At 55.8% G+C, this 24,921-nt stretch overlaps 2 protein-coding genes and 1 long non-coding RNA gene across 6 annotated transcripts; 1 reads left to right on the forward strand and 2 right to left on the reverse strand.

Annotated features, from left to right (window-relative positions):
* Positions 1 to 6,204: 6,204 nt before the first annotated feature.
* Positions 6,205 to 11,591, reverse strand: LOC143690947 (uncharacterized). 3 transcript variants are annotated; one of them, XR_013179284.1, is made up of 3 exons: positions 11,210 to 11,591; positions 7,985 to 8,117; positions 6,205 to 6,372 (listed from the first exon to the last, which is right to left on the reverse strand). It is a non-coding gene; the product is annotated as an uncharacterized LOC143690947 (long non-coding RNA). The 3 variants fall into 3 exon arrangements; XR_013179286.1 differs by having other exon boundaries at positions 6,205 to 6,906; XR_013179285.1 differs by having other exon boundaries at positions 7,985 to 8,162.
* On the forward strand, positions 10,416 to 18,374 carry CDC42EP1 (CDC42 effector protein 1). Of its 2 annotated transcripts, none has more exons than XM_077168755.1 (3): positions 10,416 to 10,552; positions 14,741 to 15,498; positions 16,753 to 18,374. In XM_077168755.1, the coding sequence occupies exons 2-3, from the start codon at positions 15,036 to 15,038 to the stop codon at positions 17,334 to 17,336; spliced, it is 1,047 nt and encodes a 348-aa protein (XP_077024870.1). In that variant the 5' UTR covers positions 10,416 to 10,552; positions 14,741 to 15,035; the 3' UTR covers positions 17,337 to 18,374. The 2 variants fall into 2 exon arrangements, with proteins under 2 accessions (XP_077024870.1, XP_077024871.1); XM_077168756.1 differs by lacking the exon at positions 10,416 to 10,552 and adding an exon at positions 11,683 to 11,748.
* Positions 18,375 to 18,380: 6 nt separating this feature from the next.
* On the reverse strand, positions 18,381 to 22,963 carry LGALS2 (galectin 2). Its single transcript, XM_077168757.1, has 4 exons — positions 22,841 to 22,963; positions 19,960 to 20,042; positions 18,813 to 18,969; positions 18,381 to 18,715 (listed from the first exon to the last, which is right to left on the reverse strand). The coding sequence occupies exons 1-4, from the start codon at positions 22,844 to 22,846 to the stop codon at positions 18,569 to 18,571; spliced, it is 393 nt and encodes a 130-aa protein (XP_077024872.1). The 5' UTR covers positions 22,847 to 22,963; the 3' UTR covers positions 18,381 to 18,568.
* Between the last annotated feature and the right edge of the window lie 1,958 nt (positions 22,964 to 24,921).

A 24,921-nucleotide genomic window follows, 5' to 3' on the forward strand; every position in this document is an offset into this window, starting at 1 on the left:
TTCCTGCGGACATGTGACTCCCACATTCCTGACCATTCCCAAGACTCCTCACTCTGCCTCCAGAACCCCCCTGCTTGGCGGGGAGAGGTCTGGGTCTGAGCCTGGAGGGACACATGGGGACCTCTCCTGGAGAGGACCAGGGGTCTGGGCTAGAAGGCCTGCCTGAGAGGCCTGCCTGGGCACTGCCCTGGGGTTCCCTCTGATTCTTATAAACAGGAAGCCCCCCTTCCCTCTTCTGCTGCCGACAGGCCCCTGTGTATGTACAGACGCCAGCTCCGGAGGCCCTTGACCTCTCCACTCCATTTCCTGTTAGCGGAGCCAGGGGAGAGGGAGACAGAAAAGGCCTGAGATGGGGGAGAGGCCAGAAGGAGTGTGAGAGAAGAAGAGAAAGGAGCAGGAAGGCTGAGAGGAGAGAGGCCCAAACAGGCCTAGCACATAGTAGGCCTTCAAGGAATAATCTGTGTCCTGGGGTTGGGTAAGAAGGAGAGGGGGCTACTATGGGCAACACAGTTGAGGGGGAAGAGGCTGGAGGTTCCCATCCCACTCCCATGGAGGCCTGTCACATAGTAGGTGCTTAATAAATATTTGAGATCTGTATTTGGGGTAAGCAGGGGAAAGGTTGTTCTTGGGAAAGTGGCAGTGTTGGGGAAGGGGAGAATGGGGCTCCCAGGCCTGGCTGTCCCCATGGGTAGACAGCCCCCAAGCCTCAGTACCCCCACACATTGTCCCTTAGTGGCTCCTGCCCCTCCCAGGGACTGGGGGTGGCCAGGCCACTGTCTCAAGTCCCTTTATTTTTAAAATCCCTGCGGTGTTCCCTCCCCAAATCCAGGGAGCAGTGCCAGCCGCAGCTCGGCCTGAGGTTCCTCGGCTCAGGGCCCGGAGGCGCCGGGGGTGGGGCATCCGGCCACCCCGCAGCTGCCACAACGGGGAGGACTGCCAGGTCCCTGAGCAGGATGAGGAGGCCCCTGGGACGCCCCAGGCCAGGCCCAAGGCCTTAGTCCTTGGTGGAGGGGCAGTGGTCCACAAGGCTGGCAAATGAGGGTTTTGCGTTTTGAATCTGGTGGCTTCTTCTTCTGTACAATGAAACGAATCTTCATTTCCCCATTATGTGCAGAGCACCTACTGTGTGAAGAAGGAGGTATGGTGCTCGGGGGTGCTCAGTGCTGGGGTGACAAAAAGGAGGAAGACCCACTGTCTTTCCCAGAGAGGTGGGGCCTGCAGAGAAAATGGGCTCTGCAGTCAGGGGGTGGTTCTGGCTCCTTCCCTCCCCAGCTCTGTGCCCTCGGGAAAGCTGTTTGGCCTCTCTGAGCCTCAGTCCCCTCCCCTTTAAGATAGGTTAATAGTTACCCTGCAAGATTGTGGTCCCTGTCATTCAGCACCCATACTCGGCCCAGAGGAAACAGCAATGAACAAGTCACCCTGGTCCCTGTCCTCACAGGGCTTATGATCCCAAGGAGGATGGTCCCTATGAACAAGGTCATGGCAGTCAGGAAAGACCCAGAGGAGGGAGCTGGAGAGCGGGGAGTTGGGGGAGATGTTAATTGAGGTGGGTGATTCACGTAGGCCTCCAAGGAGGTGACATCTGAGCTGAGAAGCAGGCGGCCTTACTCTTGTCTGCGGGAAGAGTGTTCTGGGCAGAAGGAACAACACTGCAAAGGCTCAGGGACAGGAGGTAGCGTGGATGACCTGAGACAGTGCCCATGGAGGCCTTTGCAAACTGTCAAAGGCTGTGCCCTGGGAGGGGCTGCTGTTATTGCTATTGTCACTCCATCCAGCCTGGGGAGGAGACTTATGCCCCGGCCAGAGCTTTCCCTACGTCCTTTCCCCTTCACTCACTTCACCTAGAGAATGCCAGGCTGGCTAGCCAGCTGTCCTGTGCGGGCCCTTGAAGTTCAAAGGATGTTCACTCTGGCCCAACCCGTTTCCTCCTGTGATCCTCCCCACAGCTGTGAAGTAGGGCAGACAGGGATTATTATCATTATACCCATTTGCTGGATGTGGAACTGAGGCAGGATGAAGGATGCAGGGGTGGCAGCTTGCTGAGATCACCTGGGCCATGAATGACAAGGGCTGAGCCACACACCCAAGAAGCACAATTCCCAGGCTATCCATCCACCCTGTGGTGGCCTCTTGAGTACCCAGGGCTGACCTCCCCAAATCACCAAAAAAAAACTTCCCTGGCTCACTCAGCGTGTGTTCCAGCACCCACAGACCAGTGAGCTTGTCTTGAGCACGCAGACTCCACCAGGAGGTGCCAACCACCCTCCAGGCTCCTGCCAGAGAAGAATGCGGCCTGACCCTCCCGACGGGAGCTCTGGCCAGCAGGCCTTGGCAGCTGAGAGGAGGCCAGCTGAGTCAGCAAGAGGCTGAGTCAGAGACCTAGAGGGGGCTGCCTGCTCCCCAACCCTCACTGTCTGTGAGACCCTCCCCCTGCTTGTCTGGGCACCAGCCAGCCCAGTTAACCCCTGCAGACCCGACAGGCGAGTGACCTAGAGAGAATCATCTGGACAGTCACCCGACAGAGAGGTGCTGTGGGGCTTCAGGGAGGTCACTTGGTCTCTCTGGGCCAGCTTCCTTATCCCAGAGCACCTCTGCTCACCCTTGAGGATGTTGTCAGAAATCTTTATCAATTAATAAAGGCAACTCTGCATACAACCATTAGGTCCCACCACTGAGGGCTGGGAGTGCGAATTCCCGAGTTCTAGGGCGGTGGCTGGGCCCATTGCCAGGTGCCGAGTAGGTGCTCCGTGAATGCGTGCTGTGCTGTGACAGTAAAGTCCATGACAACTCATAAATGGACATGGGGCCTGAACATCTATAATAATTGCAACACACCCCCGACTTGTGTCCAAACCTCTGTTTGACAAGCGTCTTTCTTAACCATTTTCTTTGACCACAGGCATTATTACTCCCATTTAACAGATGAGAAAACTGAGGCCAAAGAGGCTAAGGGACCTGCCCAAGTGCCACAGTTGGGACTAGTTGGAGCCGGGTCTTTTGGCTTGAGGGTAGACATCTGAGAAGGGGGAGCAAGGGGTGAGAGGCATCTTTGTACAGCCCCAGGAGTGGAAAGAAGAGCAATGGGCAGAGGTAATGGGGAGGGGATTTTGCCTCATTCAAGAGGGGCTGTTCTTGGCTGGCAGAGCTGTCCACTTGGGAAATGAAGTGGTGAGCTCCCAGCCACCAAAGGGTGTGAACAGGGACAACTCCCACCAGTCAGGGATGCTTCTGATTCCTGCCCCACAAGGAGGTATGTGCAGCATCTGAGGTTCTTTCCTGTACCAGGAGACCTAGAGAGAGCCAGGGCCCCTCTGTGTGTGGTCTCAGAGCCCTGCCCTCAAGGCAGCTGGGCACAGCAGCAGTGCAGTGGGGTGCGGGGTGGGGGGGGGGGCGTAGGGGGAAGATCCTTGGATGAGCCAGGTCTTGGAGCCGGGAGCACCAAGTTCAAATCCCAGCTCCTCAACCAGCAGGCTGTGTGTCCAATGCAAGTTGCTTTCCCTCTCTGGGGCCCCCACTTCTGCCTCCACCACTCAAAGGAGATAATGTACAAGAAAAACCTCCATTAACCAAAGTGGGCAGGCTTTTGTCAAAAGAAAACAGATGGCTCTGTGCGACCAAGAATGAGCCCACGGTGTGTGTGTGTGTGTGTGTGTCTGTGTGAGTGAGTGAGTGAGAAAGGAGCCTCCCCCGGCCCCTGCCCCAGGGAGAGCCATGTGAAGCCCCAGGAGCTGGACCAGGTCTGAGAAGGCCAAGCTGGAGATGGTCAGGGCAAAGCAGGATTGGCCTGCAGCCCAAGGGCCTATCTCTCGGACCAGGCCGGACCACAGAGAATAAGCCATTGTTTCTGCTCCCCGCACACTTTTCCTGTCCCCGACCACCCTCCCCTTCCCCCCACTCTCCACCCCCACCCCCTGCCCTGCACTCTGAGCAAAGGTCTCCTGGAGGCCTCCTCCAGCACCGCCCCCCACCCAAGCCCCAACCCCTGGTTCCATACAGGACAACCCCACCGCGTCACCCCCAGGATGAGAGGTCAGCGGCCCTGACCCTTCCGCTGCCTCTGCTCACCCCCTGTGGCTACAGGCACCTCAGACTCCCCGCGCCCCCCCACTCCCCACCCCCACACACCGCCTCCCTCCCTCCGACCAGCTGTCCTCTTTAGGGGTGGGGCTGAGGAACTGACCCCACATCCTTCCTCAGTCTCCGTCCAACTTCTTGTCCTGTTCTCCAGGAGAAAGGGAGTCTGGGAGGGGGTGGGAGGGGGCCTTCCCCACCCCCATTTCCCTGCATTGCAGTGAGCAAGGAACCCGAGCTAAGAGGGCCTGGAAGACTCCGCCCAAGAACTCTTCCACCGGGCCCTCTTCCCAGAGCCTGGAATTCCAGAGGCGTTTCCGGCCCGGCCGGACAGCTGTCTCCTTCTGTAGGCCTCAGGGCCACTCCCTCTAAAATACCCTTGGGATTAGCTTCCATCTTCACCCTCCTGCCCCCTAAGAACCCCCTCACTCCCAGGCACTGCCTCGAGAGCCCAGTGGGGGACAGCATGAGTTCATCTGCCACCACCTGGTCCCCAGTCCCCGCCAGCCCCCAGGCCAGGCCCTGACTCCTGAGCCTCTGCTGACACCCCACAGCCACACACCCCATACCCCACGGCCGCATGCCCCACACTCACGGCTGCACACCCCACACCCACGGCCGCCCACCCCACACCCACGGCCGCGCACCCACATCCCACACACACTTGGGACCAGCACGGTCTGGAGGCGCTCACACCTTCTGCTTTGCACGGCCTCATGCATCTTTTTAAAATTTCATCCCACCTCCTCCAGGCAGCCACCTGGGGAAGCCGTACCAAGTAGAACAGAGCACTGCCTGAGTTTCAACTGTGAGTGACCCTGTCAGTCTCAGGCTGCTGGGCCAGGCACTCAGCAGGTGCTCACCCCGTCGGAGGCGGCCACGGGGCGGGTGCGGCCGAGGACTCCCAGTGCCACCACGGACTCAGGGGTGACCTGCCGGTCCTTCCTTCTCGGAGCCTCGGTGTCTCCAGAAGCCCTCTGAGAACCTTGAAGACCTCCTCACCCAACCCCAAGTATTGCTGCTTGGGGCTCAAGGGTAAGAAGAAAGTACTAGAAGGCTGAAGCTTCCTTCTAGGAGGGTTTCTATCCCCTGGCCCCCTCAGAGAGTGCTCCTTGTCCTTGAGGTTAGCAAGGGGGAAAAAGAAATTTACAAAAACATCTGGCAAGGCTGCCCAGGCCTCTGCTAATGAGGAAGACCCGATGAAGGTTCCTGAGTCACCCCAGGGCTTGAGATTCCCCCAGGGCAGCCATCACTGGGGGAGGGGCAGTGCCCATGTCACAGAGGGTCCTCCCATGCCCCCCCTCCTGAGGCATGGCGCTCAAGGCCTCCATTCTGCCCCCACACTCCCCAGAAGATCCTTCCTGGTTTATCTTCTAGCCCCCTGGGCCAGATTACTCACCACTGCCAGGTGCACCAGCTCCCGCTCCCTGGCTGAGGCTTGCCTCCCTCCACCTGTACCCATGGCCACCTTGCCCAAAACAAGAGGCCCAGCTCAGATGCCACCGCCTCCAGGAAGCCTTACTACACCTCCTCACTGCCTCCCTGGCCACTTCTACCACTATTTCGAACCTCCCTTCACCCTGAAAGCTTGGCCTACGTCTTCCCCACCAGTCTCTAAGCCTCTAGGGAGCAAGGACTGTGTCTTACTCACCACTGCCTCCTCACGAGGGACCAGCCCAGGGCAGGTCCTTACTTAATGTGTGTGAAATGAAATTGCCTCCCGGGAAAAGAAAAATGATAACAACGGTGATAATGATAACAACTACCCTTCCTTGACCACTTGCTACAGGTCAGGCAGTGAAATAAGCACTTTCTGGATCACTACAGATGATGCAACTGAGGCCCAGGAAGGGAGTGATTTGTCCAAGGTCACCCTGCTAATAAGAGGTCAAGTCAGTGTCTGTACTTAGCTTTGTCTGACTTGAAAATGCATGCAGGGTCACAGAAGTGACAACCAGGTGTGTCTGACCCCTGCCAGAGTCCAGCTCACTGTGAGTGGCCCCAGGAGCAAGGTACCTGCCCTTGTGATGTCCAGTGGGGGAACAAAGACACCTACCCCCAACGATGGCCCTGACCATTTGTTTCGGTTTGCAAAAGCTGCCGGAATACAATATACCAGAAATGGACTGGCTTTTACAAAGGGGATTTATTAGGTTACAAATTTACAGTTCTCAGGCCATGAAAATGTCCAAATTAAGGCATCTGAGGAAAGAAACCTTGACTCTGAAGAAGGGCTGATGTCATCCGGGGTTCCTCTGTCACAAGGGAAGGCACATGGCGATGTCTGCTGGCCCTTCTCTCCTGGGTTGGTTTTAAAACGGTTCTGTTAGCTCCCGTGGGTCCTTCTGGCTTCTGCATTTTCTTTCTCTTAGCTTCTCCGGCTCTCTTTCATAAAGGACTCCAGCAGAGAGGATTAAAACCCACCTTGAATTGGGTGGGTCACATCTCCATGGAAACAACCTAATCAAAAGGTCCCACCCACAATAGGTCTGCACCCAGAAGATTGGATTAAAAGAGCATGGCTTGCAAGAATGTTCCCCTGCCATGCCAGAGGACCCGGGTTCGATTCCTAGTGCCTGCCCCATGTTAAAAAAAAAAAGAGCATGGCTTTTCTGGGGTACATAATAGTTTCAAACCAGCACCCCGTTCATTCCCCAAACGTGCCAGGAGCACAGAGCAGGCACAGGTGTTGCCGTTTCATTGGAGAGCTCATGGGTCCGGAGGACTGGACAAGTGCAGGGAGGGGGGCCTCTCTCTGAAGGAGGGCCTCCAGGACGATGTGACGTCTCGGAGCAGCCTTCAAAGCCCAAGACTTGTTCTGCCCAAGGTGACCCACTGATGGAGGTAAGGGACATGTAGGCACGTGAGCATCACATCCCAGATAAGAACCTGCTGACAGTCCTGTGCTGGGTGGCAGAGGCCAGCTGGGAGTCAGTCTAAGGGGATCATAGCTGGAAGGGGAAATGAATGGGGGTGGTGGGTGGATGGATGGGTAGGTAGATGAGTGTGGGTGTAGGCAGGAGATCAGGAGAGGATGGATGGATAAAATGGGTGGGCAGATGTGTAAGTGGATAAATGGATAGGGGTGGAAGGATGCATGGATGGGTAGGTGGACAGGTGGTTGGGTGGATAGATGAATGGATGAGAGGTAGGCAGTGGGTCAGTGGATGGGTGAGTAGATGGGTAGGTCGATGGGTGGAGGGGTGAGTAGATGGATGGGTAGGAGAGTGAACAGCGGGAGATGGATGGATTGTCAAATGCATAGAGGGGTGGATGGACCAGTGGACACTTGAGAGATAAATGACTGAAAGACCAATCACTGGGTCAATAAACAGATACATAAACTGACCAAAAACCCAGTCAGACTTCAGGGTGGAAGGATTGTATGCTCCCTGGTATGGAGACTGAGAGATATGGCCAAGCCAACTCACTCGGCTCAAGGCTCCCATTTCAAACCTCACTGGAATCTGGTGGGCAGCCACTGGCATCCTTGGGTCTCCAAGGGTGAAGAACCCCTTTCCAGATCTGCCCTACTCCCATACTCGACAAAAGACTAAAAGACTTCCTGACCAGAAACTGCCTCTTGCCTTTAAGCCCCTGGCCTCGGCCCACCCAGTCTGCAGAGATGAGTTGAGGGGGTAGCTGGGGTCTGTGATTATGGTCCAAGGGGGCTCCTTCTCCCAGGACAGGGAAGGAGATGGGGGGTCCTGAGTCCAGGCAGCCAGCCCCACCTAGCAACCCCCAGGTCTCAGCTGGGAGGCATTTGTTCTGCATTCTGCACGGTGATGGTGATTACCACTCTGCCAGAGTTAACCCCTGCACTCCTGGGCACACAGTCTCATGGCAGGGGAAAACGAGAAAAAGGAAATTGGGGGAGGGTAAAAAAGACATGAGAAATGGGGGCTGCTCATACCTGTATCCTTCACAAGGATTCTGAGACCTCTCCTTTCCCCCCATTTAAGGATGAGTTGCACCCTTCAACCAGGAGTAGAACCAGGAACACAGATGTATCCCGCATGGAGAAGGCACTTCCATTTGGGGACAAGCTGGAAATGAGAGGAGAGCGCTCCTTTCACCTTCAGTTTACCCATCTGAAAAAATGGAGCGCAGAATTCCTGTTTTGCAGGGTTACTTTGGAATCAGTGAGCTAGCAGAGACAGAGTACCTGACGCTTAGGAGGTAGGTTTTCACCCACTGGGTGTTTCCCTCCTTCTCTGTCCCTCCCACTCAGGATGCAAAGAGGATGGAGCGAACATGTGGCAGGCTGGTAACCACTGCATTAGGACTGCCTTCTTGGCCATCTCCCTGGGGCTCACAACCTACCTGCAAGTACTCAATATCCACAGTGGTATTATACTCATAGATGAAAGACTTGAGGCTCAGAGAGGCCAAGTGCCTTGCCTACAGTCACACAGCTGGGAAGTGGTAGTGCCAAGATCTATGCTCAGGGCTTTTGACATCATACCAAACTGTTTTATTTGCCACTTGCTCCAGGGACGCTTTTACTAGAGTGACATATAACTTAAGATAAAATCAAGTCACCTCTGAGATCGAAAGGAATTGCTATTGCTGATTACTTGGGACTGCCCTGGACAAACTGGAAAGTATGGCCATCCTGCCACAGTAGGAGGCTTTGGGAACGTTACTTTCCTTCTCTGCAAAATGGAGATGATGACAATATTTCCCCCCACAAGGATCTCAAAGGGATTAGATGTAAGTAATGCATGGAAGGTGCACAATGCATGCTGGTTATTCCCCCTGCTATTAGAGGTAATAAGCACGATAGCACCAGTCCCTACCTCCTCACTGTCCTTCCAGTCCATTCTTCACTGGCTTAATTGTGCCCTGCTTCAATGAGGGGGCACCTGGCCTGCCGTTAAGCCCCCAAGACCCAGCCCAGTTTCCCCCCAGCCCTTGCCTGTGCCCCCACGACCCTCTCTCTGTGGTCCCTGCCTCCAGTGGGCCAACCCCCTTACCCCTCCCCTGTGTTCTTCCAGCTCTCAGAGACTTTGCAGACTGTTCCCAGCTCTCCATGGGACAAAACACTCCTGACCTACTGGAGTCTCAGGCCTAAAACTGAGGCACTTGGGCAAGTGTTGGAATTCACTGTGCCTCAGTTTTCTCGTCTGTCCAGCAGGGACAAAGATTCCCTCCCGCAGTGGCCTGCTTGAGGATTAAGGGAGCCAGTGGAAGAGGCTCAGCACTCGGAGAATGGGAAAGACCTGGACGATATCACTTGTCTGTCATTCCTGCTCCACGTCTCCAACCATGGCCACTCAGACTATTCACTCCAACCACACCTGCTTTCTCTGCAGTGTGGCGGGTGGGTGCTCCCACTGCCCTCTCTTCTGCCATCCTGTCCTGTAAAACTTAACTCAGGCATCACTTTCTCTAGGAGAACTTCCTGAGCCCCTTCCTCTCCCCTGCACTCTGCATTGGAGACCTGTGTCTGTCCTCAGGAGCTCAGAGTGGACAAGGAGTGGTCAGAGGAAGGCCACAAACCTGAGGCAGGGCTCATAGGTCTGTCTCCTCTCCTTGTGGATGGCACAGGGTCCTGGGCAGAGTTCGTCTCCTTCCTCCCTGCCAGGGGTGGAGTGGGGGTGGGGGTGGGAGGTGGAAGAAGTTCAGCCAAGGCTTCTGAAGCCATCTGAGGTTGTGCCCTCATTTCCCTGTTCAGGAAGCCTCCTAGGTGTTGACAGAGAGGGGAGGACCTAATAACATGACATCTGCCATTATTACCCCATTTTATAGACGGAAAAACTGAAGCACAGAAAGGGTAAGTAGTAGCTGAGGCAGGTCAGGAAAACCTCTCCACACTCCTGGCCTCCACTGTACACGTGGTCTGCTGGGCCCCATGCCCCAGTCTCATTCAAGTCTCTGTCCTGACACCCACAGACCCTGCATCATATTAAAAGGGACATAAGATTGGGAGAAAGGGATATGGGCATCCCACGCTTGTAAAACTGGAAACTTGAAACATCTCTCAGGCATTCAAGGCTTCAGAGATCCGGCTTCCCAGTTCCCCCAAACTCCAGCAGGCAGGGGCTGGAGGGCTCAGGGGCGAAAATTCTCAGGCTCCCGGGAAGCCGGTGGGGGAGGGAGCTGGAGGCGGAGGACCAGAGTCGCCTCTCCCCACCTCCCCGGCCAGCCCGCACATTCCCTGGCTCGCCCAGCCCCGGGCGACGGGCAGGGGCCGGGCCTGGCTTGGCGCCCCCCACCGCGTCCCCTCCAGCTTTGGCCGCGGCTCCGGCGGCGTGGATTGGGCCCGGCCCCGCCCGCGGGCGGGAGGAGGAAGACGGGAGGAGGGAGCGCGCCCACACCCCGCCCCCGCCCCCGGATCCAGCCCGCGGAGCCCGCGGCCAGGGAGGCGCAGACCGGCCCAGCCACTCTCCCGGGCTGCGCGCCTGGTCGCGCTGCCGCCGCTGCCACTGCCGACGGATCTGCCCTCCAGCCCCTCGCTCCCGGGGCCCACCGAGAGAAGGTAACAGCGAGCTGCCCCGCGGGGTTCTTTGAGCCCCGGGTGGGCGACGACGCCGGCCGGCTGGCGGCACGCGGCGCCCGCCGGGCTCTGCACCCTCCTAGGCTCTCGGGAGGTGGGGTGGGGGGAGGGGGCCCTGCCTACAAAAGGCGCTCTGGGTGCCAACAGGAAGGCCTGGAGCGGGGCCGCGGGGAGGCTCGGAGTTTTCGGGATTTTTGTAACGCTCCCCACGGGCGGGCGGGGGGGGGCAGAGAATTGGAGGGGGCTGAGCGGCAGCCGCTTTGCGCGCCGAGGGGCCGAGCCGAGACCGTCTACGCTCCTTCCTGCGGTGGGAGAGGAAGGGCACGCGGTGGGGGTGACGTATGGGAATGTCGGGCCCCTCCGAGGAGGTCGGCGCCGAGAGTGGGAGGTATGGGGGTGGGGGGCGCTGAGGAGATGGGACAGGCACCCTGCCCCCCTCCCCAACCGCCGCATTCCTGGCCCCAGCGCTGATGAAGTCATCCCGTCCGGTTCCTCTCCGGCCAAGGCAACCAGCTGTCCCCTTTCCCCGCGCAAGGACCCTCCACATTCAGTCCTCTCTCTCCCGGAGGGTCCGTTTTATGGCCTAAGCCTTTCCCCGACTGCCGATCCCTGCTGCCGTCTAGATTGTTCTCCCCTTACCTGAACCATGCGACATCCGCGCGAAGCAAACATCCATTTTCCAGACCGGGAAACTGAGGCTCTGAGAGAAGGGACTGACTCAGGGCCCGCGGCGGCACGAAACGCGGGGCTGGGACTGGAACCCAGGGCGGGGAAAGCCCCCGGCCGCGGCCGCTGCGCTTCGGGGGTGTAAGGCTGATTTGGCTCTAACTTTAGGTGGTGGAGCTGGAAGCCCTGGGTCCTCCCCTACAGCCCGTGGTGCGCTCTCCGCCTCGTGCCCTCCGAGTCCGGAAAACCGGGTTCCCCGCAGCGTGACCACTACCCCTTTCTGGTCTTAGTTTCCGCAAAGCGGCTGGACTTCAAGGGGCACGAAAAGTCGGTGCCTAGAGAGTTAACCCCTTATCCCCAGGTTTAGAGCCGGCTTGAGGAAGCCCCGCCCCTGGCGGGAGGAGCGGGTGCCATCCAGCTGGCCTTGGGGGGGGGGGAAGGGGGCAGTGTGCACGCAAGCAGTGGCCTCCGGCAGGAGACATGGGGCCACCCGCGGGAACGGCGGCCTGCCGGTGAGCCCCAGGGTGCGGCCCCCAGACCACCTGAGCCCCCACATAGGCCCCTACTGGCCCATATATTGCGTGGTCGTTGCCCGGTCGCCCAACTTTGTCCTTGAGGTCACTACCACCTTTGAGTGAGCTCCTACCACATGCCCAGGCCCAGACTGTCCACCTGCTGGGTAAATATTAAGACTCCCATTTTAGAGACCCACTTGCTGAGGTCACAGATGCTGTCTGCAGAGCTGACCCTCTCCTGCCTCCCAGACCTGCCCCTCCTATGCTGGGTGTCTGGACATCCATCTTCCCAAAACTCTTGCCCCTTCCCCTCTACTTTCACCCTCTCCCCTGGGGCATTTACTCTTGCTGGTGGTAGAATCCTGGGCAGGGTGCCAGTCACATCACTTGTTGTGTTCTGTGACCTGGGACTTCTCGCTCCCCTTTCTGAGCCTTGTTTTTCATCTATCAAATGTGCGCACTAATGGGGTTCTGAGTGGTATCCCTGAGCGGAGGGGTGGGCAATAGGGGGCATTGCACCTCGACACCTATAGTCCTGCTTCCTCAGTACCAGGTGGGGCTCACCTGGTTGTCAGCAGTACCGGGCAGTCAGCATCAAGTGCCAAGTGACTGCCACCAAGGGTTCTGGTTGTAGAGACCCTCCGGGTGAAGACATCAGTGTGAGGGGGCTGGATTTGAACCCAGGATTGCCGTGCTCCCTAATATGAAGTTTTCAACTGCAGTAATTTCTACCTTTAGAGTGCCCTTGGGCACACCTGGGTTGCTGCTCCCATTCTACACGTGGGAAGGCAAGCTCGAAGTAGCAGTGCCTCAACCCTCAGCCCCGCAACTCCGCAGGGTCTCTACTGCAGCAGCAGAATGCAGAATACAGTGGCGGAGGGCCACTCCTTTTGGAGGTGCTCAGAGGCGTTTGAGAAGCGGGATCATCATAAGATTGGAGAAATTGGTTCCCCAAGTCAAGTGGATTTGGGGTTGTGTGGGGCAGGAACCCCCTTTGCTGGGAGGGGAGGAGCTGTCTCTAAGTTAGGGAGTCAGGGGTGGGGGAGAGGCAGGGCTTGTGGCCACATGACAGATACCATAATCCTGTCACGTGGCATTTCACAAAATGACCACCAAATTTCGCTCGCCAAGAGATTTTTCCTTGATCTCTGGTGAGCAGGAAAAATTGGCCCTGCCATGTGACCTTGGACGAGTCCTTTCCTTCTAGACCTGGGCCCTGCTGTAAAATGGGCCAACCCTCCAGCTTCGTGGGGCTTTTGGAGGAACAGATGACATCACATACTGGCTGGCAAACTGCAGAGCGCTTCATGACTTCAACAAACATTCCACGAGGACCTCTCCGTGCTGGGGGTGCCAGGGGGAGGGATGATTCAGAACCCCCCCCTTCCAAGGAGGGAGGAGTTAGGGTAGGGGGAGGATCAGATGGTGGGAAGGAAAGAGAATGTAGTCAGAAAACAAAGCGAGCTTTGTCCTATAGCCGTCTTTGTTTTTATCTTGTTATTTAACCTATTTTGAAATTCAAATAACATTAGAAGGGCAGTATTGAGATTTTTATGTTTGGAGGTGGCAGCTGAGATTTGAAAAAAAAGGTGGAGGCTCAGCCTTTGTGTTCTTAAGGGTTGTTATAAGATTTTATCAGCTATGGTCCCAGGTCCCGGACTTGCCTAAGGTCACATGAGGACTGGTGACCTGCCCGCCCTCACCATTCTCAGGAGGTGGCAGGGGGTGGTCATTTGTCATGAAGGGTATCACAGAGGTCTCCTGTGATTAAACTGGTGTCGTTTTAGCACTTGCTGCATGCAGAGTCTAAGATGGGTGCTGGGAGGGAAGGAGGCAGGAAAATCCAGGCAGCTGCCCCACCCTGGAGCTAGTTGTCGATCTGGGGAGACAAGACTGGGCCCCGTAAGCCAGTCGAGGGCTACGTGAGTCAGAGGCTCTGAGTTCCAGCCCGGACTAGCCCTCTCGACGTGTCCTTGGGCAAGCTTGGCCCCTCATGAGCCACAGGAGAACCCAGAGGATAGACATAGGTGCCCCTCCAGCCTGGATTTTCTATGATACTAGAAGGAATTTAGAGAAGGGGGGGCAGGTGGGAGTGGGGAATCAGAAGAAGGAGCGAAGGGGCAAGGTATCAGTTGAGCTTTTTCTAAAATTTGTTCTTTGAGCATGAGGCTTCTACCTCAATTTGTCAAACTATGATAAAATCCTTTCCTGCAGGCCTTCTCAGAGCCTTGAGTGTGCTCAGGCCTGCCAAGGCAGCTGGAAAAGGCCATTTTTGACCAGAGGATCTTTTTTTTTCCAGGAAGCACCTTGAAGGTGGAGGGTTTTAAGGAATTTCTGTGCAGATTGTTTACATAGCAGTTGATGATACCTTTGGCCAGGCGCCTCCCCTCCTGTCCTCTTTGGGTAGGAGTGATTTTAACTCAAGAAGGGAAGTGACTTGCTCAATATACCAGCAGGAGGCAGTGCCCCTGGGGCTCAAGGGCGCTGTGGTTTGGGGCCCTGCTTCACCGTTTCCTACTGCGTGGCCTTGGGCAAGTCACATCACACCTCTGTGCCTCAGCTCCTCTCTGATAATAGAGCCTCCCCGGGGCTGTCATGTGCGTTCAGTGAGATGATGCAGGAAAGGTAGTGGCACTTCATAACTGGATTATCCTGTGATTATCCTATTTATGTCTTTCACTGAAGTCTTAACATACGTCCGGAATATACAGCTCGGGGAACGTTTCATGCCCCCTCCCAGTCAGTAGCCACTCAAAGGCAACCACAGTTCTGATTCCTGTCGCCATCAATTTGTTTTGCCTTTTCTTGAACTTCCTATAAATGGAATCAGTGTGTCCTCCTTTGTGTCCGGCTTCCGCTCGGCATCTTGTCAGTGAGCTCTGTCCAGTTCGTCGAGTGTAATCATTGTTCTCTGTGGCTGTTATTACTTGAACTTGGGATTCCCTCCCCACTGGGCCTACCCTCACCTTCCTCTCTGTCCTTCTTCCAGGTCTTGGCCCCTGGGCAGGAGAGGGGCCACCCGTGTTTGAGGCCTGCCCAGTCCTCGGACAGAGCCTCTGTCGTTGCTTCTGCCAGGCTGGGAACCGGGCCCCGGGGAAAGGTGAGCCATGGGCCCCCCGCCACCCCGGCACCTCGAGGCTGCGCCTTAGGAGGGCCAAGGGACAGCATCTGCCTGTCCTTTCCAGCTGAAGACAGGAGCTGAGAAGTGGAGCCCCGAGCCCAGCCCGCCTCCCTCCACAGGCCCCAGGTGGGCATGGCCCAGCAGCCGTGAGCAGCCAGCGCTGATGCCGGGCACCCAGGGGGCCAAGGGAGTCCCGGCCATGAGCCTGGGCAAGCTGTCGCCGGTGGGCTGGGTGTCCAGCTCGCAGGGGAAGAGGCGGCTGACCGCAGACATGATCAGCCCCCCACTCGGGGACTTCCGCCACACCATGCACGTGGGCCGTGGCGGGGACGTCTTCGGCGACACCTCCTTCCTCAGCAACCACGGGGGCAGCTCGAGGGGCACCCACCGCTCGCCCCGCAGCTTCCTGGCCAGGAAGCTGCAGCAGGTGCGCAGGGCAGGGGCGCTGCCCCGGCGGATGGCTTCCCCGCCCGCGCCCTCCCCCGCCCCGCCGGCCGTCTCACCCATCATCAAGAACGCCATCTCCCTGCCCCAGCTCAACCAGGCCACCTACGACAGCCTCGTGGTGGGCAAGCTCAGCTTCGACAGCAGCCCCGCTGGCCCCGTGGATGGCCACACCAGTTACGGTGAGCCTGGGTTTTCTGCCCATTTCCGGTGCGTCAGCCAAGACCCACTTTGGGAGGTTTAGCTGCCCATCAGTTGACTGGTCTCGTCCCACGGTGAGGCCCAAACCCCAGACCATGGATGGGGAGGGGATAAAGATGCAACCAGCGTACTTCCCCAAATACACTGAGACCAAGAAAGGAGCCTGAGGTCTCCCCACCCCAACTTGCTGTGACTTGGACCAGCCCCACCCTCTCTCCCTTTTCCCCCAGAGCAGACTCTTGAATCAGAGTGATAGAGTGGAGCAGCTAAGAGCCCCGCCTCTGGATTCAGATCCTGGTTCCGCCTGATATCCAGCAGCTGAATGACCTTGGTTGGCCGCGAATATCATAGGCCCCTTAGAGTCCTTGCAGAGGTCTAGTGAGACATATATGGAACTGCGTGGCCCACAGCCACCCGCATAGTAGGAGTCTGGGACACGTGAGCTGTTTTTGTTATTTGAACAAAGCTTCCTGTAACTGGACAAATTTGAAAACCACTCACATGGACCAAAGCCAGAGGCCCTTCCTACCCTGAGAAGGAGATGCAGGTGCCACCTGGACTCTCCTGGGAGACGGGACCTGGGAGCTGTCAGCCTAGGCTGCCACCTGCTGGCTGTTCCCTGCTCTGCAGCTTTGCCTTTCCCTCTGGAGACTTCCCCAAATGCTCCCACTCCAGGGGGGCTGCACACAACCCCACTGAAGACTGATCCACAGTAACCCCTTTATGTCTCAGGCCTGGTGGTCCAGGGAGCCAGGGGCTGGAGCAGATGACCTTTGAGGGCATGTGCTCTCTGAGTCTGCAGTTTCTGTGCACTCAGATGCTGGCTGCTGGTTCTGCCCCTGAACTCACAGGCCAGCCCACGTGCTATGGGTTCCCCTGCAGCCATTCGCCTGTGTCATAACCATGGCCAAGTTCATAGTTGGGACTAAAAGTCAGGAGATTTGAGCTCCACCCCATCAGACTCTGTGTCCCTGGGCAAGCCCCTTTTCCTAGTCCCAAGCTGTGTCTCATCTTCCACATCTGCAAAATGGAAACAGGGATCATGTCAGTATTCAGACATAATTGAAGGGAAGATAACACAGGAGAGCACAGGCTCTATTCGTAATGCAAAGATGGGAGAAACTGAGGGGTGTGACTTTCCAGAGGCCACACAGCAAGTCAGGGTTACTTCCAGTTCTTCCCTCCCCACTGCCCAGAGACCCCAGCCCTGACCCTTCTCCACATTTCTCTTGTAGGCTTGGACTCTGGGTTCTGCACCATCTCTCGGCTGCCCCGTCCAGAAAAGCCTCGTGACAAAGACTGTGACGGTTCCTTCCCTTCCGAACCTGCACTTCGCCGCTCTGACTCCCTCCAGTCCTTCCGCCTCGACCTCGACCTTGGGCCCTCCCTCCTCAGTGAGCTGATGGGGGTCATGAGCCTCTCAGAAGTCCCTGCAGCTGAGACCCCGGCCCCTGCAACCAACCCCCCAACCCCCGCCGCAAACCCCCCAGCCCATGGACACTGCCCCAACGGGGTAACCACTGGCTCAGGTCCGGTGGCCGAGGCAAAGGCCAGCCCGGCAGGGGACGGTCACCGTGCACGAATTGACATTGCCTCCGGCAGGTGCTGGGGGGCTGGTCAGGGCAGCTGCCACTACACAGAGGTGGATGCTCGCCAGGAGCTGGTGGAGGGGCTCCCCCAGGCTCAGGGCTCCTGGGAGAGCTTGGACGAAGAGTGGGGAGCAGCCCAGGCAGGTAGCAGGGCCTCGGTTCCCAGTACAGTACAAGCAAACCCCTTCATGTTTGCAGATGCTGAGGAGGAAGATGAGGTCAAGGTGTGAGTGGCCGGGCTGGACCCAGTGGCCAAGGCCTGGGTCCATGGAAAGTTGAGGTGCAGAGTCAGCTCCTCATCTGATGGAAATGGGTCCCGCCAGACGAGGGATGGAGAGAACCTGAGTTGTCCCCAAACCCCTCCACCCCTCTGCAGGACAGACATAGGAAGAAGGACAGAGGGGACCAGGCTTGTTCTGGGACCTGGGTGCTCCCAGTGGGCTCCCCAGGCTAACCCGCCTCCCCCACTGCCACTCAAGGCCCAGGGGCCATTCCCTAGGTCCCATCCCTACCCAGTGCCACCCCCACTGGCTGGAGGGCCCAGCCTCACAGTGCAGCCTTTGTGCTGGGAAAGCTGTCCTCACTGGGTGGGGGGCAGGGGACGTGGCACACAGGGCCATTGTTTCGTTGTCGCCCAAAGGGACCTCCTGCCCCCAGATGGTCCTGAAACTGCCTCCTGCAAGATTCAGCTAATTCCCCAGTGTTCCCACCCCAACAGCCCAGCTGCCCCAGCACTGCAGAGAGGTCAGGTGGGAACTCATGGGAAGAAATCCCACCTTCAGCATCTGGGGCCTGATATAAAGGTTTTGGTTTGTTTTTTTGGTAAAATGCCCTACGAGATACTTGGCCATCAGGAGAATAGTGTCAGTTCCACCTGCTTAAACACCGTCCCCAGCAGAGAGTTTGATCAAAGCCAAGGATCCCCCTTAGGGCCCCCAGTGAGGGCCCAAGGCAAGGCTAATGAGTAACCAGGCTGGAATGTCCCCGCGATAAGAAGTCCAGGTGGGAGCCCTTTATCTGCAGTTCCGGGAACAGTCCCTGGCCCAGGTACCTGGGACCAGTTATCCCATGGGACAGTTGGCACTTTCCCTAGTGAAAACAGCGAGCCAGTAGGCAGGGGCGGTTGGGAGTGCGGGTTCTGCCTTGTCCTGCCCCATTGCCCCCCACTTGGCAGTCCAATGACTTTGTGCCTCAGTTTCCTCTGTATCCTCGTGCCATGAGCATTAAAATGCATGGAAAGCAATAACCACAGATGGTGCCACAGAAAAGCTCCATGATGGTAGATTGTTTTCTTTACTCTCAACCTTAGGGGAAGAAAATGGGGCGAGAGGGGTAGGAACTGCAAATGGACGGGTCAGGGAGCAGAGCCAGGACCCAGGGCTGCTGTTCGCGGCATGGCTCAGGAAGACTTGGGGTAGGGGGTCTGGCTGGGGTCTTTTTTTCTGGCAGGCTGCTTCCTCACTCACTCACGCTTGAAGGAGGAAACACTGAACCCACCCTGCACACTCAGGTTACTCAGCTGGTTATGGTCCAGCCTTCTTGGAAAGGTAAACTGGTGCCCATCTGGCAGTTTCACCTTGAATCCATCACTCTCAAAGGCCATAGTGAGCTGCAGAGAGAAGCAGGGTGTCAACGAGCCTCAGTACCCTGCCATCAGGGATCTCCCCTTGACACCCTTCCCAGGTCCCCTTTCCCTTTGACCTCACCTTGATCTCTGACCCTGGACCAAAACATAGATGATTTTCCCTCTGCTCCTGTCCCCATTTGCCATTCCACGAGTTGCAGACAATGGTGGACTCCTTGAAGCGTGGGTTGAAATGCAGATCTATCTTCTCAGATCCCTGGCCCAGATTAATCACAAAGCTGCCAGAGGTGGGGTTTTGGTGAGGTTTAGGGGCCACCACTGGGAAAAACAGTGGGGGCAAGGAGTCTTGGCTACCCACAGGCTGGATGAGTCACTAAAGATAGGTTGTATTAATCAAGGTCTGTGCACTAAAACAAGGAGGTGACCATCTGGTCAGACTTGGCCCTGGAGTATCACGTTTATTAGGAGCATGGACCAAGGCTGTTGACAGGAGGATAACTAACAGTGACAGTTTTGAGAATTGGGGGTGCCTGTCCTGGAGGTCAGAGTTCTTTGTCTTTTTATATCTGAAACCCATTAAGTTTGGCTAAGGTGGTGAGCTCCCTGTCACTAAAGGTATGTGATCAGGGATCATGAAACCTTGGCAAGATCACTACAGGAGTCTGGGTTAGATATTTGTGATCCCTGAAAGTAAGGGCATTCTGGGGGGTGGAGTGCCTTCATTCAGAGGTCTTGGGCCTAGGGTACCCCACATTTCTATAGCCTTGTGGGACCCAAGGAGAAAAGGATCACTTTTTTCTCGGCTCCGTGAGGCAAAAGCTGGTGAGGATCAATCACAAGAAATGCTGAATGAATTCTCACAGGCAATTCCTGGAGGTGAAGGAATGCCTCTGATCTCGGGTGTGCAGACACGGTCGCTTGGTGCCCCCTGGTGGTCACCCCTGGTTTCGCATGCATGAACAGAGGAGCCTCTGGTGCTATGGGGTCCCAGGAAGATAATGGTGTCATTGGGAGTTTGGAGCTTTCTGGGGAGGCGCCTGATCCACTGAGGGCCAGGCAGAGCTCCAGGAGCTTATCCTGCCCCCTACAGTGCCCATTTGGACCAAGGAATGGAAAACACTGTGTCAGCTTTAATTCTGAGGGTCCCCAAACCCCCAGACTCAGAAGTGAAGGCTTCGTCCTATCATGAGGGGAACCAGGAGGGCGTAGAAACAAGGTTGATGTGGGGGCCCCTCTCGCCTGCTCCCCGCGCCCCTCCTCCAGCTCACCCATCGGCATCATTGGCGACCTTGCCCTTGATCTTCAGGGTCATCCCCAACTTCATGTCCATGTTGGTAATCTCGAAATTCCCCTGGACCAACAGAGAGACATTCCACCTGAGACCCGTTCTGAGCATCGCCCCATCTCACATTGCACCTGCCCAGGTGAGGGTCCCGGGGCCTGGGATGTGCTCAGCTGTGGACGGAAAGTGCCAGAATGCTCCGACCAGGGCTTCCCACAGCCCCCAGCTTGCCCTTTGCTCCCACCCACCCAACCCAGCAGGCTGCTGGGGGGCTTAGTTTACCCATCCATGAAATGGGTAGATTGGTTCCCACCGAGCTCACAGTCCCCAAACAGGTTCAAGAGGTGATGGTGCTGTACCCTTGGCAGAACCCCAGAAAGAGGCACTCGTTTCATTCCTGCACCAGCTTTACTAATAGAAAACAGACTCTAACCAGAGGCTCGTCCGAGATGAAAATTCTAGAAAACACCTAAGTCACGTGTCTGAACATGAGTCCCTCTCCGAAACTTCCTGGTCCTCATCCCTAAAGTGGGCTGATTAGATTTATTTATTCAAAAACAGCTGCTGGGCCCCTCCTATGTGACAGTTTGGAGACGCTGAAGCTGTCAGCTGCCACCTTTAAGCTGCCTGGGGCCGTCTCGAGACCCTGTAAAGCCCCAAGCATAGGGCAGGCCTGGGTTAGGGGCCAATATGGAGGCGGGGTGACCATTCTGGTTACTTGTTATCCGTTTGCTCCTCAGTTTCTGCACCAGTTCACAGGGAGGGTCTCGGAGCTGTGTAGACAAAGCCCCTTTTCGAAGCTAGAGAAAATGCCCATTTTTCAAATCCTTGATTGCAGGCTGAGCCGTGCAATTTAGTTGGGCAGGCACCAAAGATTTAAAATGATTTATGGGAGAGTGTTTTTAAATTCTGGAATTTCTGTACCTTGAAAAGCTGTATTCTCTGAGGGAGCGTAATCAGCGAGTCCCCAAGGACTGCGTGCCAAGGACAGCAGCCCAGGGAGGGTGGTCGACACTGCCCCCCCGCCACACACACACAGCCACCACTTTCTGCAGAGGAGGGACGTGGGCTCCTTCCGCAAGCGTGGGACTGTGAGGTTCCCAGCTCTCCCGGAGGCAATACATTTTAAAAGTTTGGAAAGTGGAGAGTGGGCTGCAATGGCGGCATGTCAGACACGTGCCTTAGAACAGGGTGGCTTGGCCTCCATGTGCTGACATTTGGGACCAGATAGTTCTTAGTTGGGGGGTGGGGGGCTGAGGCTGGCCTGTGCACCGGGAGATGCTTCTCAGCGCCCCCGGCCTCTACCCTCTCAATGCCAATAGCCCTCCCCTCTTTCCCTCTCCCTCCCCTCGCGAGGCCCTGACAACCAAACTTGTCCTGAGATATTGCCAAATGTCCCCTGGGAATAAAGTCTCCCCAGGTTGAAATTTGCTACCTTAGAGAGGGTGGGATTTGGAGGTGGGAGGCCTAAGCCCGCTGGTGTAATCCCCGGGTTACACCACCTTTGGGATGGGGCAGCCTGGGTTAAAATGCTCAGTGAAGCTCTTACTGCCAGTTAAAGGACTTGATCCCTCAGAGGTGAGGTTACCCAGGGAGGGTAATAACAGGATCTCTAGCAGGGGTGGAAATGACCAGAGGGACACAGAGGGCGTGTCTGCCACACAGCAGGTGCATGTGCCTCTAAGGCCAGCTGGCATGGGGAAGACGCCTGATCCCCCTCCCCCGGTGCTTTGCCTCCCCTCCCCCGGTGCTTTGCCTCCCCTCCCCCACCCCCTGCAGAACACTCAGGGTGGGGATGGGAGAGCTGGAGCTAGGGTAGGGAGAAGCACCCCCACTCCCTTTGTGCCTCCTGGGGGTTGCCTGGCTGAACCAGAAGAACCCAAGCCCCCAAATATGGGGGTAGGGCTGCTGCGGGGCAGGGGCACGAGGAAGCCTGGGGTTGGGGGGGTGCATCTGGATAAACAGGATGTCGGGATCCTTTGGAAGGTGCAGGCCTGGGGTCTTCCTTTCCACTCATCAAATGGGAGACTGTGGCCTGGGACAGGGAGGCAAAGCCAGGGTCGGGAAGATGGGGGGAAGTTCACAGGGCTCGGGGGCAGGGAGGTACCTGAGTGTCAGGCAGAGGGGTCTAGTCCCAGCCCTGCCACTGACTGGTTACGTGACCTGGGGCCAGCCCTGCCCCTTTCTGGGTCTCACTCACCTTCAGTAATATAAAGGATTTGGGCTAGATGGTCCCTGGAGAAGGAAGAAGAGTGGAAAGCAAAAGGAGGGGTGGGAAGAGGGGGAAAGGAAAGGTCTCTGGACCGCAAAGTCCCTCCCTGGGGTTGGGGGGAGCACCATCCCATCCGCATATGATCTTTTCAAGTCTAAGCCTCAAAGGGAGGCGTGTATGATACCATTCCACAGATGGGGGAGTCTCTGAAGCTCAGAGAGGGGCAGTGACTTGTCCAAGGCCACACAGTAAGCTCTGGAAGAACCAGGTTTAGAATCAAACAACCAGGAGCCTCAAAAACCATCCACTTAACCCCCTGCAAGCTATAGATTGTCATCTTGGATAATTCAATCCCTCAGCATCAGTTTTTTTTTATTTTCAAAAAGCTCAGTAGACGTTTGTTATTATTATCTTTACCGCTGTTATTATTACTGATGAGAAAGCCGAGGCTAGAGAGGGAAACCGCAGGTGAGTGGCAGGAGGAGTGAAGAACCCGGATGCCGAAGGGCCATAGAAGGAAATTCTTTGCTGTGCAGAGGGGGGCCGGGCGATGATGTCCTCCCCCAGGGCATGACACCCCACCCCGACCCAGGCCAAGGTGGCAATGAATGGAGGGAGGTGGGCACTGGGGTGGGTGTGGGGTCGGCAACCTCACCGGCATGGCAGCGGCTCCTGGTGGCAGCTTCTACGGCTCCTGGAAGGCTGTGCTGATGTCTTACCTTGTGGTCCAGCTTATATCCTCAAATGTTACATATTAACTCAGCCAACGCCATAAATGAGGACTTTGGCCCCTTGGGCCAAGCTACCTCCTGTTCAGAATCTCCCCGAATCCTGAGCAAATAGGAGAAGGAGCCTCTCCCAGCCCCACCACTGCCCAACCCAGAGCATCCTTTCTGGCCTCTCTCCAGCACAGCTTCCTTCTCCCAAGTCCTACGGGGCGGGGGTGGGTGGGTGGGGGAGACTGGGATGGGGGAGCCCCTCAAGGCAAACAGCTGGAGCAACCAGAGGCTCCCCAACTTTGTCCCAACACATGCCCTGCCAGCTTAAAGCCACCCCAGGTTGCTGGGCCTGGTCTCTCTTCGTGATCCTAAAACGTGGCTATGCTTTGAATTTTCTATTTTGTGAGTCATTTCGAGATAGTCTTCTTTTTTGTTTGTTTTCTCCTCCACCCCTTCCTGGCAATGTGGGACAGAAATCCTGGAATGAGCTGAGACTCAGCATCAAGGGATTGAGAAAACACCCAGAATGAGCTGAGACTCAGCTTCAGGGGATTGAGAAAACCTTCTGGACCAAAAGGGGGAAGAGTAAAATGAGACAAAGTGTCAATGGCTGAGAGATTCCAAACAGAGTTGAAAGATTATCCTGGAGGTTATTCTTACGCATTAAGTAGATATCACCTTGTTGTTCAAGATGTGTGGAGAGGCTGGAGGGAACTGCCGGAAAATGTAGAGCTGTGTTCCCTTAGCCATGTTTCTTGATGATTGTATAATGATATAGCTTTCACAATGTGACTGTGTGATTGTGAAAACAAGATGCTCCTTTTATCTACCTTATCAACAGACGAGTAAAACATATGGAATAAAGATGAATAATAGGGGGAACAAATGTTAAAATAAATTTAGAGTGAAATGCTGGTGATCGGTGAGGGGGAGGAGTGGGGGGTATGGTATGTATGAATTTTTTTCTGTTTTCTGTTTATTTCTTTTTCTGAAAAGATGCAAATGTTCCAAGAAATGATCATGATGATGAATATGCAACTATGTGATGATATTGTGAATTACTGATTATGTGTGTAGAACGGAATGATCAAAAGTTACAAATGTTTGCATTTGTTTGATGTTTTTGGTATTTAAAAAAAAATGACTGCCCGGTCCTGCCACGAGGAGGAAACTGCTTGTTTGCTCTGTTGCCCTATTTCCTTCCAGGAGGTTTCTGGTTTTCTATGCATTCTGTATGTGTAACCATCCTCTGTCCGTGCAATTGTTTATCCTGCTTTGTTCCGTGAACATTAGCAGCCACAAATCAATATTTCAAAGTTGTATTTTAATGGCTGTGAAACATTCTGCCCTCTAATGACTAAAGTTATCTGACCAATTTCCTTCTGCTGAATGCGGACATTGATTCTAAATGTGTGCCGTTAAAAGCAGTGCCGCGTTCGATCCCTTTGCACATAATCTTGACAATTTATTTAGGGCAGATTCCCAGGAGGAGAGCTCTTCTAGAGCCCTGGGTTTGGCATCTTTCACTGGAGTTGGTGGTCGCCCCCCAGGGCAGAGTATTGGAAGGAGGCGCCTCCCGCAGGGGCTGGACGTTCCGGGCAGGGCTGGGCAGCTCAGGGCCCAGGGCCACAGGAGGGACTTGATCTAAACTCCTCTCCCAGAGCCCTAGAAGGGAGTGATTTTCTTATTTTATCCCCAACGGAATTAATCCCTTCTCGACCTTTCTCCCAGAGCCAAACAGGTGAAAGCCAAATAAGATAAGGCGTTCTAAAATGTTTCTACACAGAAAGGATCTAATCCACAGAAACTACACTTTTTAAAGGTGGTGTTTCTCTGATTATAGTAGTAATATTATCTCACTATAGGAGTTTTCAGAAAGTGTACAAGGTAAAAAGAACTTTTAGAGGGCAGGCAACCTGGTCCCACTTATGATTTGAGCACTTAATGTGTGAATGTTTTACATCCATGAAAGATTCCAAAAATAAACAAGAATGGGGGTGCAAGGGTGGTTCGGTGG

Source organism: Tamandua tetradactyla, chromosome 7 (assembly GCF_023851605.1).
Source record: "Tamandua tetradactyla isolate mTamTet1 chromosome 7, mTamTet1.pri, whole genome shotgun sequence".
Taxonomy (NCBI): Eukaryota; Metazoa; Chordata; class Mammalia; order Pilosa; family Myrmecophagidae; genus Tamandua; species Tamandua tetradactyla.

Coding starts and splice junctions, on each gene's coding strand:
- CDC42EP1 (XM_077168755.1), top strand. CDS start 15,036: ATGCCGGGCACCCAGGGGGCCAAGGGAGTCCCGGCCATGAGCCTGGGC. Junction 15,499..16,752: donor GGATGGCCACACCAGTTACG/GTGAGCCTGGGT, acceptor TTTCTCTTGTAG/GCTTGGACTCTGGGTTCTGC.
- LGALS2 (XM_077168757.1), bottom strand. Junction 18,970..19,959: donor GTCGCCAATGATGCCGATGG/GTGAGCTGGAGG, acceptor CACCTCTGGCAG/CTTTGTGATTAATCTGGGCC. Junction 18,716..18,812: donor GTCCAGGGTCAGAGATCAAG/GTGAGGTCAAAG, acceptor TTCTCTCTGCAG/CTCACTATGGCCTTTGAGAG.